Source organism: Pseudorasbora parva, chromosome 21 (genome assembly GCF_024679245.1).
Source record: "Pseudorasbora parva isolate DD20220531a chromosome 21, ASM2467924v1, whole genome shotgun sequence".
Lineage (NCBI taxonomy): Eukaryota > Metazoa > Chordata > Actinopteri > Cypriniformes > Gobionidae > Pseudorasbora > Pseudorasbora parva.
The window spans coordinates 5,060,113-5,073,866 of NC_090192.1; the positions used below are offsets into that span (position 1 = coordinate 5,060,113).

Genomic DNA, 13,754 nt, shown 5'->3' on the forward strand with positions numbered 1-13,754 from the left:
TTTTAGTAATTAAAAGGCCTTTGCTTTGGAAACTTTAAGGATTTTTAAAGTAACCCTAATTCATAATATTTCAAGATGAACACTTATCGGACTGAAGCAGCTTAGGTTTACTTGATTATCTCTAAAAAATAAAATAAAATAGAAAACTCATAAAAAATGTATCAAATATGATCAGGCTTTTTAGGAATGTTTTTGTCAAACTCTCGTTCATCATTATTTGCATTGCATTATATATTTTGCCCTTAAAATATAATTTAAATTCACTGAAATAAACTAGAAATCTCCTCACTTCTAACTTTTTTTCCACTGCTTGTCCTAGCTTTGTTTACTGGAATGTTTCTATAGAACATCAAGACAATTATTTATCTGTCAAAATGGAGTGTATAAGCTTCATGGAGTGTAGGAAAAAGGTGGATAAAATTCTTCTTCACAGGTACATTATCTGTAGCCTGGCTCTGCCCTCCTGCATACTTCCGCTCAATTTTCATTTTCCTTCAGTATGAATTCAGTTCAGTACAAATGAAATGTAAGAGAGTCTGGTAAGACCAGGCTATATTATCTGCTGGTAAAAACTGAAATAACTAATAAGTAGCAGGAGGTGGAGGCGGAGGGTGTTTTTTGATGTAGTTTGACAGGAGGGTCGGGTAGTCGCTCATAACGCCTGTAGCTCCGACTGCAAATGCAGCTTCCATATCGCTCTCCTCATTGCACACAAACAGCTGCACCTGAGATGTCAAATATGAGATGAAATAAATGGTTTTAATTTGGGTTGGAACTGTTTTCCGTTTTACACAACTGAGAAAAGTCACATATTCACCTGCAAGCCCCTCTTGATCAAGTGTTCAAACAAAGATTTCCGCATGGTCAATCTGTAAGTAAAGCATTGATAAACACAATCACACATCACAAGACTCAGTGAAAAGCTATTTGACAGCTCTGTCAGATGAACGTCACTTACTTCTGAAGAAGAGACACAACAAATCTGTTCTTCAGATAGGGTTCCTCTGGAATATAAGTCCTGAGAGATCACACAGAACTACTGCATTAGTATTACTAAAATACAATGTATGGAAAAATGGTAACATTTAAAAAAAAAAAAAAAAGGCTTAGCTAACATTTACTACAAATGCTCAATACATTTGTTACAGGTCTATAAAATATAAACAAACTTGATTTTAATAATGAATGTTGAAATTAGCATTAACTAAGATTAATAAATGTTTTAGAAGTATTTTTCATTGTTAGTTAATCATAATTTAATTAATCATGTTAACAAGAGTAGGCCAAATTTTTATTAATTGGGTATTAAATAAATTGTTTATAATCAACAAATCTCTCTTTAGCCCTATTCTCACTGGATTATTATTATCTAGGGACCTCTGTGATTTAGAAATGACTCCCCCACATCTAAATTTTGCGTGGCACATTCGCACGGGATAAACAAAGCCTGTGATTTTACTCGAATTTACTGACTTATCTCCCGGATATGATGTCAAGACTTGTAAATGTTTTTTTGTTTTAGACATTGCTGTATGAAATCATAAACAGTCATATGTATCGTTGTCATTTTGATAGTTTTATAGTAATAAAAATAATTTTGCTCAGTTAGAGAACAGACGCTAATATTAAAAACTGAACTAAGCACAGACCAGCAACCCGAGTCAGATTTAATTTATCACGAGTGAAGCTGACAATATACGGCAGAAGATTCAGTTTCAGAGCTAAATGTAAAAGCGCCCATTTAAGTGAGCTTGTCATTGTACTGTTCTGTTATGTTTTTCATTAAGAATAGTATTGATATTACTATTAAACACACCATTCAAGCAATTTGCTCCCAAATTAGTACTCATTCTAAAGTGAAAGTATATAATCCCTGGTTCCATTTATTAACATTAATAAATGACATAAAGAAGTATTTGTCATTGTTAGTTGATGTTAGCTCAGGTCTGGTCACTCTTTCTCCACCATTAACGGAATTTTCTGTCATTTATGAGACAACGCTCCCTATGGAAGCTTCTTTCCGCCAGTGATTAAAATATATAAATTCTCAATTATCACGATTCTGACTTTTTTCTCAAAATTGTGTGATATAAACTCACGATTCTGACTTATTTTCTCTCTCCGAATTGCGTCATTTAAACTCGCAATCCTGAGAAATAGTGAGCTTATTTCCCTCAGAATTAGACTTAAAAACTCACAATTCTAAAAAAAGACGTCAGAATTGCGAGATATAAACTTGCAATTGTGAAAAAAAGTCAGAATTGTGAGTTAAACAGTAACAATTATCTTTTGCATTTTTTTTATTCTGTTGATGTAACGGAATCCTGGAAAATAAGAATCAGGAATCATAAGAATCCTGAAAAATAGATGAACTATTATGCATCTTTTGAACAAAATTTCCGTATCAAAACACATGCAAATAAGAAATAGAAATAAGCAATGCTTATGCACATGTAAAATAATGCAACCAAACAGCATATAAATGAAGAGTACCTAACGTTACTGAATTAAATGTTGATCCAGGACCTCGTTTTGATCATCGTTCTGAATCTGATCTGGATGTAGTCTTTGACAATACCCTGATTTTCTCACCTTTTTGTTCAAAATGTTGATTTTTTATTAAACTTATCCACATTCAAGTGTTGATAAAATAGAATATATTTTGTTGTTGTTGTTTAAAGCAGAGGGTCTGTTCTTTCTTCAGACAAAAATATTTTATTTAAAAAAATGATTTAAAAAGCTGGCAGTGGCTGGCTACTTTTTTTTTTAAAACGCTGGCAGGGAAAGAGTTAAATAATGTGAGATACAACTTTTGAAATTATTAATACATTGGTAAATGTTGAAATGGACATTAACAAAGAAAAATGCTTTTAGAAGCATCAGTTAACGTTAATTAATGTAGATCACTAAAGTTACAAATGGAACCGTACTGTAAAGAGTTATCATAAAAACTTCACTTCAAACCCACCAATAACTCTCAGAACGCTTAAAAAAAAGGGAACAGTTATGAATTTTCAATCCTTTCCTCTTTTAAAACTAGGTGATGAACTGACCTGTTGATAATCCTGGGCAGGTAGAACAGCAGCAGACTTTCACCCAGAGGCACAAAGGGAAGGAGTCCAGTATAGAAGAGCAATAAAAGCAGTATTCCACGCCTCATAGTGAACATATAGGGTATGGATGGGTTCTACGCATAGGAAAAAATACGATAAGACAAAGATCTTTTACAGTAAGGTTAAAGCACTGTATATGCTTGAAAATGACTGACCCCTGTAGGGACACTGTACCTGCTTCTGACACTTAGCCATAATGTCAGACTCTTCAGAAGCCCAAACTGTGATACTTTCTCTGTCATATTGCTTCACAAGGCAAGATATCTACAGTAACATAAAAGTCATGCCAAGTTATTATGAATTTCATTAGGTCCATTTTGATTTAGGCAAGTAGAAGAACTAACTAAATAAATGCAAATAAACATCACTGAAAGAACTTGCAGGTCTGTAAGCAAGTCAGATGTTGATTCAGAAAGAGATTTATTGAGATTCATTCATGATTCTGATGCAGACTTAGCAGACTATTTTATTGATCTGAGTGCATGGTCTGAAGTGAAGGTGCACTTGTGTCCGAATCCACTTTTGATAGAAAAACCTGAACACACCTGGTTTTTAGACCAGCAGCCCTATGGGTGAACAGATGGGCTAATCAAATGCGTTTACCTCATGCAACTTAATATGAGCGAGAGCAGAGAAGAAAAGCGGTGAGTACATTCGCTATTTAAACAACGTGCCGCTGGCCGTGGAAATGATAACTGTGTACTGAAACTAGCAAAAGCCACATTGCGTCGGGTGTATGATAGGGCCCATCGTCTCTGACTACACTTTTTGTTCTGTCTATTTCAACTTGTGAGTTTGAGACTGTTTGAATAAATTATTAAAAATACAACTAATTTGTTAGTGGTGGATGGTGATCTAGAAACACGCTTTTTCAGCAATGTAAATTAAATGTTATTAACGCAGTTATTATCTCACCTTTTTAATGAGCAAGTCATTGTTTTCTTTGATCTCAATCATCATCGGCATGTTGGGAAATTTCTTGAAGACATCTTCCAGCAACACAAACTTTCTGTCCTTCCCTGTACTGTAGTGTCCTAACACAGGGTATTACATATTTCAGATATGAATTACTAGAAAGCACTAACTATCGTAGAAGTGGACAATGCAGAATCGTATCAAAGGACTTACCAACATAAAACGTGACCTCGAGTCGCTCTTCATAAAGAGGTAAATCCTAAAAGATAAAAAAATACGATTAAAATTCCACCACAAATCGCAGGGAGAAGTTAAATATTTAAAATGGCTACCTGAAATCTAAGAGACGATATTGTTTTGTCATATCCTGTTTGTCTCAAAAGGTTTTTATCATGTGAAACCACAACACAGCCATCCAGCGTGAGGTGACAGTCCATCTCCAACATCTCAGTGCCCACAGCGACAGCACTATCACATGATCACACAAAGTGATTAAAGTGGAGAAAAGGAGAGGGGAATAGACATTGCAAAAGAGAGAAACTCACTGTGTATATGCTTCCATTGTGTTTTCTATCTTCTCTCCAGACCCTATAGCCAAAAAGAATTAGTGTTAAACTAAATTAATTACCGATCTATTACAGTGGCATGAAAAAGTATCTGAAGCCTTTGGAATTTCTCACATTTCTGCATAAAATCACCATAAAATGTGATCTGATCTTTGTCAAAATGACACAAATGAAAAAACAGTGTCTGCTTTAACTAAAACCACCCAAACATTTATAGGTTTTCATATTTTTAATGAGGATAACATGCAAACAATGACAGAAGGGGGAGGAATAAGTAACTGAACCATCACATTTAATATCTGGTTGCCCCCCCTTTGGCAGCAATAACTTCAACCAGACGCTTCCTGTAGTTGCAGATCAGTCTGGCACATCGATCAGGATCAATCTTGGACCATTCCTCTTTACAAAACTGCTGCAGTTCAGTCAGATTCCTGGGATGTCTGGCATGAATTGCTGTCTTGAGGTCATGCCACAGCATCTCAATGGGGTTCAAGTCAGGACTTTGACTTGGCCACTCCAGAATGTGTATTTTGTTGTTCTGAAACCATTCTGAAGTTGATTTACTTCTATGTTTTGGGTCATTGTCCTGTTGCAGCATCCATCCTCTTTTTAGCTTCAACTTTCTGACAGACGGCCTCAGCTTTTCCTGCAAAACATCCTGATAAACTTTTGAATTCATTTTTCCATTAATGATTGCAAGTTGTCCAGGCCCTGAGGCAGCAAAACAGCCCCAAACCATGATGCTCCCTCCACCATGTTTCACGGTGGGGATGAGGTGTTGATGTTGGTGAGCTGTTCCATTTTTCCTCCACACATGACGTTGTGTGTTCCTCCCAAACAGTTCAACTTTAGTTTCATCAGTCCACAAAATATTTTGCCAGAAGTTCTGTGGGCTATCCAAGTGCCTTTTTGCGAACATTAAACGTGCAGCAATGTTTTTTTTAGACAGCAGTGGCTTCCTCCGTGGAGTCCTCCCATGAACACCATTCTTGGCCAGTGTTTTACATATAGTCGATGTATGCACAGAGATATAGGACTGTGCCAGTGATTTCTGTAAGTCTTTAGCAGACACTCTAGGGTTCTTTTTTACCTCTCTGAGTATTCTGCGCTGAACTCTTGTTGTCATTTTTGGTGGACGGCCACTCCTTGGGAGAGAAGCAACAGTGCCAAACTCTCTCCATTTGTAGACAATTTCTCTAACTGTGGATTGATGAACATCCAGACTTTTAGAGATGGTTTTGTAACCTTTCCTGGCTTTATACAAATCAATAATTCTTGATCGCAGGTCTTCAGAGAGCTCTTTTGAGCGAGCCATGGTGCACATCAGACAATGCTTCTCATCAAGACACAATTCTTACCAGGTGTGTGTTTTATAGTGAGCAGGGCAGCTTTAAGCCACTCGTCAGTGATTGGACACACCCCTGACTTAAATTGTTTGGTAAAAATTGGTATTAATTGCTCTAAAAGTCTCCTTAGGCAGAAGTTTCAGTTACTTATTCCTCCCCCTTCTGTCATTGTTTGCATGTTATCCTCATTAAAAATATGAAAACCTATAAATGTTTGGGTGGTTTTAGTTAAAGCAGACACTGTTTTTTCATTTGTGTCATTTTGACAAAGATCAGATCACATTTTATGGTGATTTTATGCAGAAATGTGAGAAATTCCAAAGGCTTCAGATACTTTTTCATGCCACTGTACATTCCTGGTCAATTTGACCTGAACACATTTTTGAGCTTCTCTCTGACAGTATTTGTCAGACGCTTTTATTTGAAGAAATGTAGGATGCTTACATTTTTAGCAGTTTATGCTTGTGAATTTTGCTGGAATTTAAACCCTTGATCTTAGCATTGCTAACGCCATGCCATCTTTGAGCTCCAGGAAACCACAAAAAACACACAAATTATATATATATATATCAAATTGAATTTAATAATGTTACATAATTTAAATGAATAATTGAACCTAATTATTCAATTATCATTAATTATTCAATTAAATCACGTAAGGATTATTTGATTGTATGATGGAAATTTACTATTAGTTAAATTGCACAAATCTTAGAAAAAGTCTTATTTTTGAGTGTGTGAGAAATTAAAGGTTTATTGTTTTTACATGGTTTTTTTTATTTTTATTTTGGTAACATAACTAAGATTTCATTAGTGAACTAATAATAAACCACACTTCTACAGCATTTATTAATCTTTGTTAATGTTAATTTCAACATTTCTAAAACACACATCAAAAGTTGTATTTGTTAACATTAGTTCATGCACTGAACAATTATGAACAAACTATGAACAGCTGTATTTTTATGAAAATTAAAAAATATATTAACTAATACAGTAAGATGTATTGTGGTTAGTTCATGTTAGTTAATAAATTAACTGTAGTTTTAAATGTTAACAAATGAAACCTTATTGTAGAGTTATATCTTATTTTCTTCCGTAATGTGATTTTTGGTGAATTGTATTGAATCCATTTTGACCCAGAACATAACGATTGCACCCAGAATTTTAACAACACACAGATTAAGAGTTATAATGATTACAAAAGTTATAATCAATGAAACATAAATTCAGACAAGAAATGCACCTGCCTCCTCTGTGTGAAATGTGTCTGCAGTAGAATCCCAGCTTTTTCTTCTTATGAAGGATACATGGATTGCGTAGCAGATACACAGAACAAACTACATAAACTCCGACAGCAAGGCAGAGAAGCAGAATGCAACTCAGCGCGTCCATTCTGAAAACTATAGTTAATCCCTCACTAACTGCACTTTGACTCTCAGAACCGGATATAATTAAGTTAAAGAGTTTCTAGAAAGCAAATAGTGCTCTATGTACTCTATCAGCAGCTCCTCAAAGTCAGCCACCTGTTTTCTGCTCTTCAGTCCTGCTACACAGGTTTTATGGCATTCATTCTGTTGAACTCAACATGTGATCAAGCATGAGAACTGGGTGTGCGGTCGAGGTTCAGTACTGATATCATAAGCTCCAAAAATGAAAGAAATGTGGTTTCTAAAAAAAATCACATCTCATATGTTATCATACTTCCGTTGAGATTGTGAAACTATAATATTGGAAACCATAAAATAGTATTATTCATTTGTGTGATCCCAGTAAAAAGGCTGGTGTTTTATCCCTTATATGAACTGTTGTGGTTTCACATGGTTGCAAAAAATACCACCGCATGAACTGAACCTTCTGACTTGACAGAGTCCACACTTCTGCTTAGTAAACCCAGGGCTGTTGGTGTAACGCATGACAGGCGATTTCTAAGAACTACATATGTAGACATACAAAACCTCATCCCATTTTGTCAATGTCATGATGGCTGGAAAATCCCAGATGTCATAATGTTCAATTATGGCCTTTCCCCCAAAAAAATTGATATTTAAAAAAATATGGACACTTAATTGCACATTATTTGCAATTAAATAAAAATGTATCATAGTTAAAAATGATATTAAATGCAATTAGAGTTTTTTTCAAGTAGAACTTAAGTACATCTTTATTTGTAATGTCAAAATTACTACTCTTCAAAATTCAAAATTATGTTTTTTACTGTAGTGCGTTACTTAATATAACATTTAATATTACATTATTTCAAAACACTTATTTCGATGCGATGACTTACATGCTAAAGTACATGTAAGTTCTTGATTATATTTTTTTTAATGTAGTGTGTATTTGATATTACATTTAAAGTTAATATATATTATACTAAATGACAACTTAATTACGAATGTTTAATTACATATTGCTTTAATAACACACTACAGTTGATACTAAAGGCACAATATGTACGATTTTTGGATTAAAATATGTAAAAACGACTAGAACAGTGTTATAGAAATAAGCGATTTTAACCAGGTCGCGAATCGTATCCGTTCGTCGCCTGTCAATGACATTATTTTGTAGAAGCCATAGAAACACCAAAAATTTAATTTTATTTAAATTTAGCTTTAATATATGATGTGTTTTTTGTGAGCAACTGTTTGGATCATTCATCGACAGTAAACTGATCATTGTTCTCCAGCTCAACACAGTTAGTCTTATTGTTTAAATCTGGTGTTCTTGATTTACCGCAGAGTACCGTGTTTTACCGCCTGATATGATCTCGCTCACTGCAGTGTGAACAAGTGTCTCATTGTAGCCACTGAATGAACGCACAGAGTAGCATTATAACATCACTTTAACACTCTAATATATCTAATATGATAAAAGCAGTTTTACGTTTCCCCACATACACACGAGCAGAAGAAGCAGAACAGACGTGTCGCCTGTGGCAGAATAAAAGCTCAGCAAAATCAAGGTGTCATCAAGTTACGCCTTTGTTTTGAATAAGTGACCTCTAGCGGTGAGAAATTACATATTACGGAATATCTTTGTCATAGTATATTTTAATAGTTCAAATTACAGTCATTGTGCTGCACTTAATTCATACCAATTTTGTTTTATTAGTTTATTTTTATTTATATATTTACCTTTTTTCGACTTTGAAAGATATTGTTTGATAAGTGAGATCTCTGATTGTAGTGCTTGAGAAGTCCTTGAGAGTCCTGGACTTTCATTTTATATTATCTCTATAAACCCTGCTTTAAAGTGTTAATGTGGCATTAAAGTTTTTAAAGTTTCATGACAGAATCAATCAAAAATAATCACAAGGGGTGTACATGCTCTTTTAAGAATTTTCTGAATTAAACATTATTGCTTAAATCATCTTTTGTGTTATTTGAAAGGTGGAGCTATGCAAACAGAGTTAAAGATAAGTTTCAAACACCTACACCTTTGCCACATATTTAACACAACACATTTCGACCTGAATATGAACTGAGGGTATTGACTATCTTTTAGCTGGGTGATGTGTTGGACTAAACAAACTTTTGTAAATGTGCATGTTGTGCCTTTAGGCATAATCAAGTAAATTAAAGTTATGAAATGTCCCAGTACCATGTGTACAATCAAACCTGAACAGAAGATGATCTAATCACACAACAACACCGCTGTACTGAGGGAACAAGAAAACTCACTCTCTCATGAAATCACAAAGGCTACATCTTTTTCATTATGTTGGCATTAAAGAAGTTAACAGGTCAAATTCACCAGATATTACAGATTACAGCTATATATTAGAATATATATTAGAAGTTGTAAGTTAAACAAGTAAAAAAGAACTATTAAATAAAGTCATATGTGATTACATACGTCATGCATGGACTTCAGGAAAAATGCTTTTACTGTTTTGTCCGTATAAATTATAAAGGTTTTCTTGCAAAATATCATAATTTTTTACATTATTTTAGAGTAAAACGTCATATAGGCCTGGTTTCACAGACTACGATTAAACCAGGATTATGCCTTAGTTCAGTTTCAACATTTAAGAAGCTTTTATAAATGTGTTGTAGGAATAAAAAACATTACTGGTGTACATGCTGAGACAAAACAATGGCACTGACATAAGAAATGCTTTCAGTTAAAATAGCTTAAACATTAATTTTAGTCTGGGACTAGTTTAAGCCTGGTCTGTGAATCTTTAACTAGTTTTCACTAAGTAACTTTGAGTAACAATTTACTATAGCATTTATAAAAATGTTCCCTTTAATTTACAGTATGTTACAGGTCTTTTTACAGTGTAATTTTTTCAATATCTTTCCACCAGGAATTGATAATAAATCCACATAATACTAATTTCCCAGTGCATTAGTAACTCATACTACATTTAGTCAAACAGTCCAAAACAAGAGCACAAGTCACATCGTGTAATGTCACTCCCTGCTGTTGTCTCTCCATATAAAATGATGCCAGTAGATAACTGTCCGACTTTATTTACATCTGGTACTCTCCAGGAAACTCACATACAGGTGACTCACTCATGTACACTGCGTGTGTGCGTCGCCGTCTGACGTCATCACAGAATAAATGAAATGCTTATAAAAACCTGATTCCAAAAAAGTTGGGACACTGTACAAATTTTGAATAAAGAAGGAATGCAATTTACAACTCTCATAAACTATTATATTATATTCACAAAACAATATAGATAACATATCAATTGTTGAAAGTGAGACACTTTGACATTTTGGATTTCATGAGAGATACACATTCCAAAAAAGTTGTGACTGGTAGCAATAAGAGGCTGGAAAAGTTAAATGTACATAGAAGGAACAGCTGGAGGACTAATTTGCAACTTAGGTCAATTAGCAACATGATTGGGTATAAAAAGAGCGTCTCAGAGTGGCAATGTCTCTCAGAAGTTAAGATGGGCAGAGGATCACCAATTCCCCCAATGCGGTGACGAAAAATAGTGGAGCAATATCAGAAAGGATTTTCTCAGAGAAAAATTGCAAAGAGTTTGACGTTATAATCATCTACAGTGCATAATATCATCCAAAGATTCAGAAAATCTGGAACAATCTCTGTGCGTAAGGGTCAAAGACGGAAAACCATACTGGATGCCCGTGATCTTCGGGCCCTTAGACGACACTGCATCACATACAGTAATGCTACTGTAATGGAAATCACAACATGGGTTCAGGAAAACTTCCAGAAAAGATTGTCGGTGAATACAATCCACCATGTCATTCACCGTCACCGGCTAAAACTCTATAGGTCAAAAAGAAGCCATATCTTAACATGATACAGAAGTGCATGTGTTTTCTCTGCCAAGGCTCATTTAAAATGGACTGTGGCAAAGTGGAAAACTGTTCTGTGGTCAGACAAATCAAAATTGTTCTTTTTGGAAAACTGGGAAACCATGTCCTCCGGACTAAAGAGGACAAGGAAAATCCAAGATATTATCAGCACTCAGTTCAGCGTCCTGCATCTCTGATGGTATGGGGTTGCATGAGTGTGTGTGGCATGAGCAGCTTACACATCTGGAAAGGCACCATCAATGCTGAAAAGTATATCCAAGCTCTAGAAACAACATATGCTCCCATCCAAAAATCGTCTCTTTTAGGGAAGACCTTGCATTGTCCAACATTACAACGCCAGACCACATACTGCATCAATTACAACATCATGGCTGTGTAGAAGAAGGATCCGAGTACTGAAATGGCCAGTCTGCAGTCCAGATCTTTCACCCATAGAAAACATTTGGCGCATCATAAAGAGGAAGATGCGACAAAGAAGACCTAAGACTGTTTAACTAGAAGCCTGTATTAGACAAGAATGTGGCAACATTCCTATTCCTAAACTTGAGCAACTTGTCTCCTCAGTCCCCAGACGTTTGCAGACTGTTATAAAAAGAAGAGGGGATGACACACAGTGGTAAACATGGCCTTGTCCCAACTTTTTTTTAGATGTGTTGATGCCATGAAATTTAAAATCAACTTATTTTCCCCTTAAAATTATACATTTTCTAATTTTAAACATTTTATATGTCATCTATGTTGTATTGTGAATAAAATATTGATATTTGAAACTTCCACATCATTGCATTCTGTTTTTATTGACAATTTATACAGTGTCCCAACTTTTTTGGAATCGGGTTTGCACATTACACATCATTTTAAATATATTCAGGAACACTGAGTTAGTTTAACTGGTAACACTTTAGAAAACTGTTCCCTCATTGATAACTACAAAGGAACAAATTAATAACACTGTTAAAACTATTACCTACTATTAACAAAAAACAAATCCATCTGATGGAATTACTATCTAAAGCCAAATGTCTTCAGTAATTACTAGAGAGGTATCATGTTGTTTTGTTTGTTTTTTATTTTATTTTAGATGAATACTGATTCTTAAGTGAAAATATTTAGTAATTCCTTCTGAAGGATTTGGTAATACTTGAGTCATTACTACTAGGTTACCATTACCTATATTATGTATTATTCACATTAATTATGAACCTGAATAGTTCATAGTAGTCCTCTGAAAGGTGTGAAATAATAGTAGTTATTGCTAATAGATTTGACTAAGCACTATTACTAATTTGTTAATCAGAGTTTCTTGTTAATACTAATGCGTTGCTCATTTGTTCCTGTGTAGATGTTCATTATGATGGAACAGTATTCTAAAGTGTTAGCATTTTATTTTTTAACAAATAAGCACAAAGAAAAGAGTTTGTGAGTGTGAAGTGAGATTGAATGGCAACCAATGTTTTCATATTTGAACATACACAAGAATAACAGCATATGATACACTACCAGTAAATAGTTTGGACACACTTTCCCATCAAAGAGAATGGGGAAATGTGTCCAAACTTTTGAATGGTAGTTTATATACAGTCACGAGTGTACATGGTACAACTCACTATCCCAAAACGGCCTTGTTACGCTAGTCTAGTCGTGCTACTGTTGCTTAAAGACACACACCTGGGCACTCATAAACACATTAGCTGCCATTAGGCCTTACAGTCCCTGTAAAGTCTGTAACAGACACACGCTGTCGACAGTAATGACATCCACCCCCCTCCGAGACTGACACCTCCACTTCCCCTCGCTCTCACAGCCCTGCTTTATCACATGACTGTGAATGAACAACAAAAACAACAACTACAATAACAATGTTAAGGTGAAGTAATGCTGAAGCGGTCTGATGATGATCTGTCAGAGTTTGGGTTTGGCTGGAAGACATCAGAATATGCCTTTTTATGGAACACTCTTAGGAAAATGGATCTAAACGGCACCAGATTAGGGTTCTTCGACTTGTACCAAGAGCAGAACCATTGTGAATAGCCAGTAAACACTTAAGATAGAGGTTTTGAAGGGGGTTTTCCACAGTGATGCAGAAGAACCATTTTGGGTTCCCCACAGAACATTTCGTTGTTGTTTTTTCCCTTAATGTGAAGAACATTTTAATAACCAAAACCCTTTGAAAAAATGGAGAGGTTAAGCATTCTTCACAGAACTATTGATTCCAATAAAGAAAGAACGTCATGGAATGACTTTAATGTTTTTGTGACTTATTCATAAAACTAAATAATAATTGTGAACACTGACAACTTAGATCATAAATTCAATATCTCTGGCCATTGACTTGCTTACTGGAGAGAAGTATATCCTCAAATCAACAGAGCTGCTCACACTTAAAAGTTCTGTTAAAGGTACAAAACTATCTCAAATCCAAAAACCAAACTTTAAGAAAGATATCCAGTACCCGTTGAGAGTGTATTGACACTCTGTGTATTAGAAAGGTTGAGCTCCAGAAAA

At 34.9% G+C, this 13,754-nt stretch overlaps 1 protein-coding gene across 2 annotated transcripts; it reads right to left on the reverse strand.

The window, feature by feature from the left end:
• Positions 1-23: 23 nt before the first annotated feature.
• Positions 24-7,461, reverse strand: gdpd3b (glycerophosphodiester phosphodiesterase domain containing 3b). 2 transcript variants are annotated; one of them, XM_067429212.1, is made up of 10 exons: positions 7,191-7,461; positions 4,574-4,616; positions 4,361-4,496; positions 4,242-4,287; positions 4,029-4,147; positions 3,288-3,377; positions 3,054-3,187; positions 959-1,018; positions 818-869; positions 24-725 (listed from the first exon to the last, which is right to left on the reverse strand). In XM_067429212.1, exons 1-10 carry the CDS (start codon positions 7,333-7,335, stop codon positions 582-584), a joined length of 969 nt encoding a protein of 322 aa, XP_067285313.1. In that variant the 5' UTR covers positions 7,336-7,461; the 3' UTR covers positions 24-581. The 2 variants fall into 2 exon arrangements, with proteins under 2 accessions (XP_067285313.1, XP_067285314.1); XM_067429213.1 differs by lacking the exon at positions 7,191-7,461 and adding an exon at positions 6,385-6,488.
• Between the last annotated feature and the right edge of the window lie 6,293 nt (positions 7,462-13,754).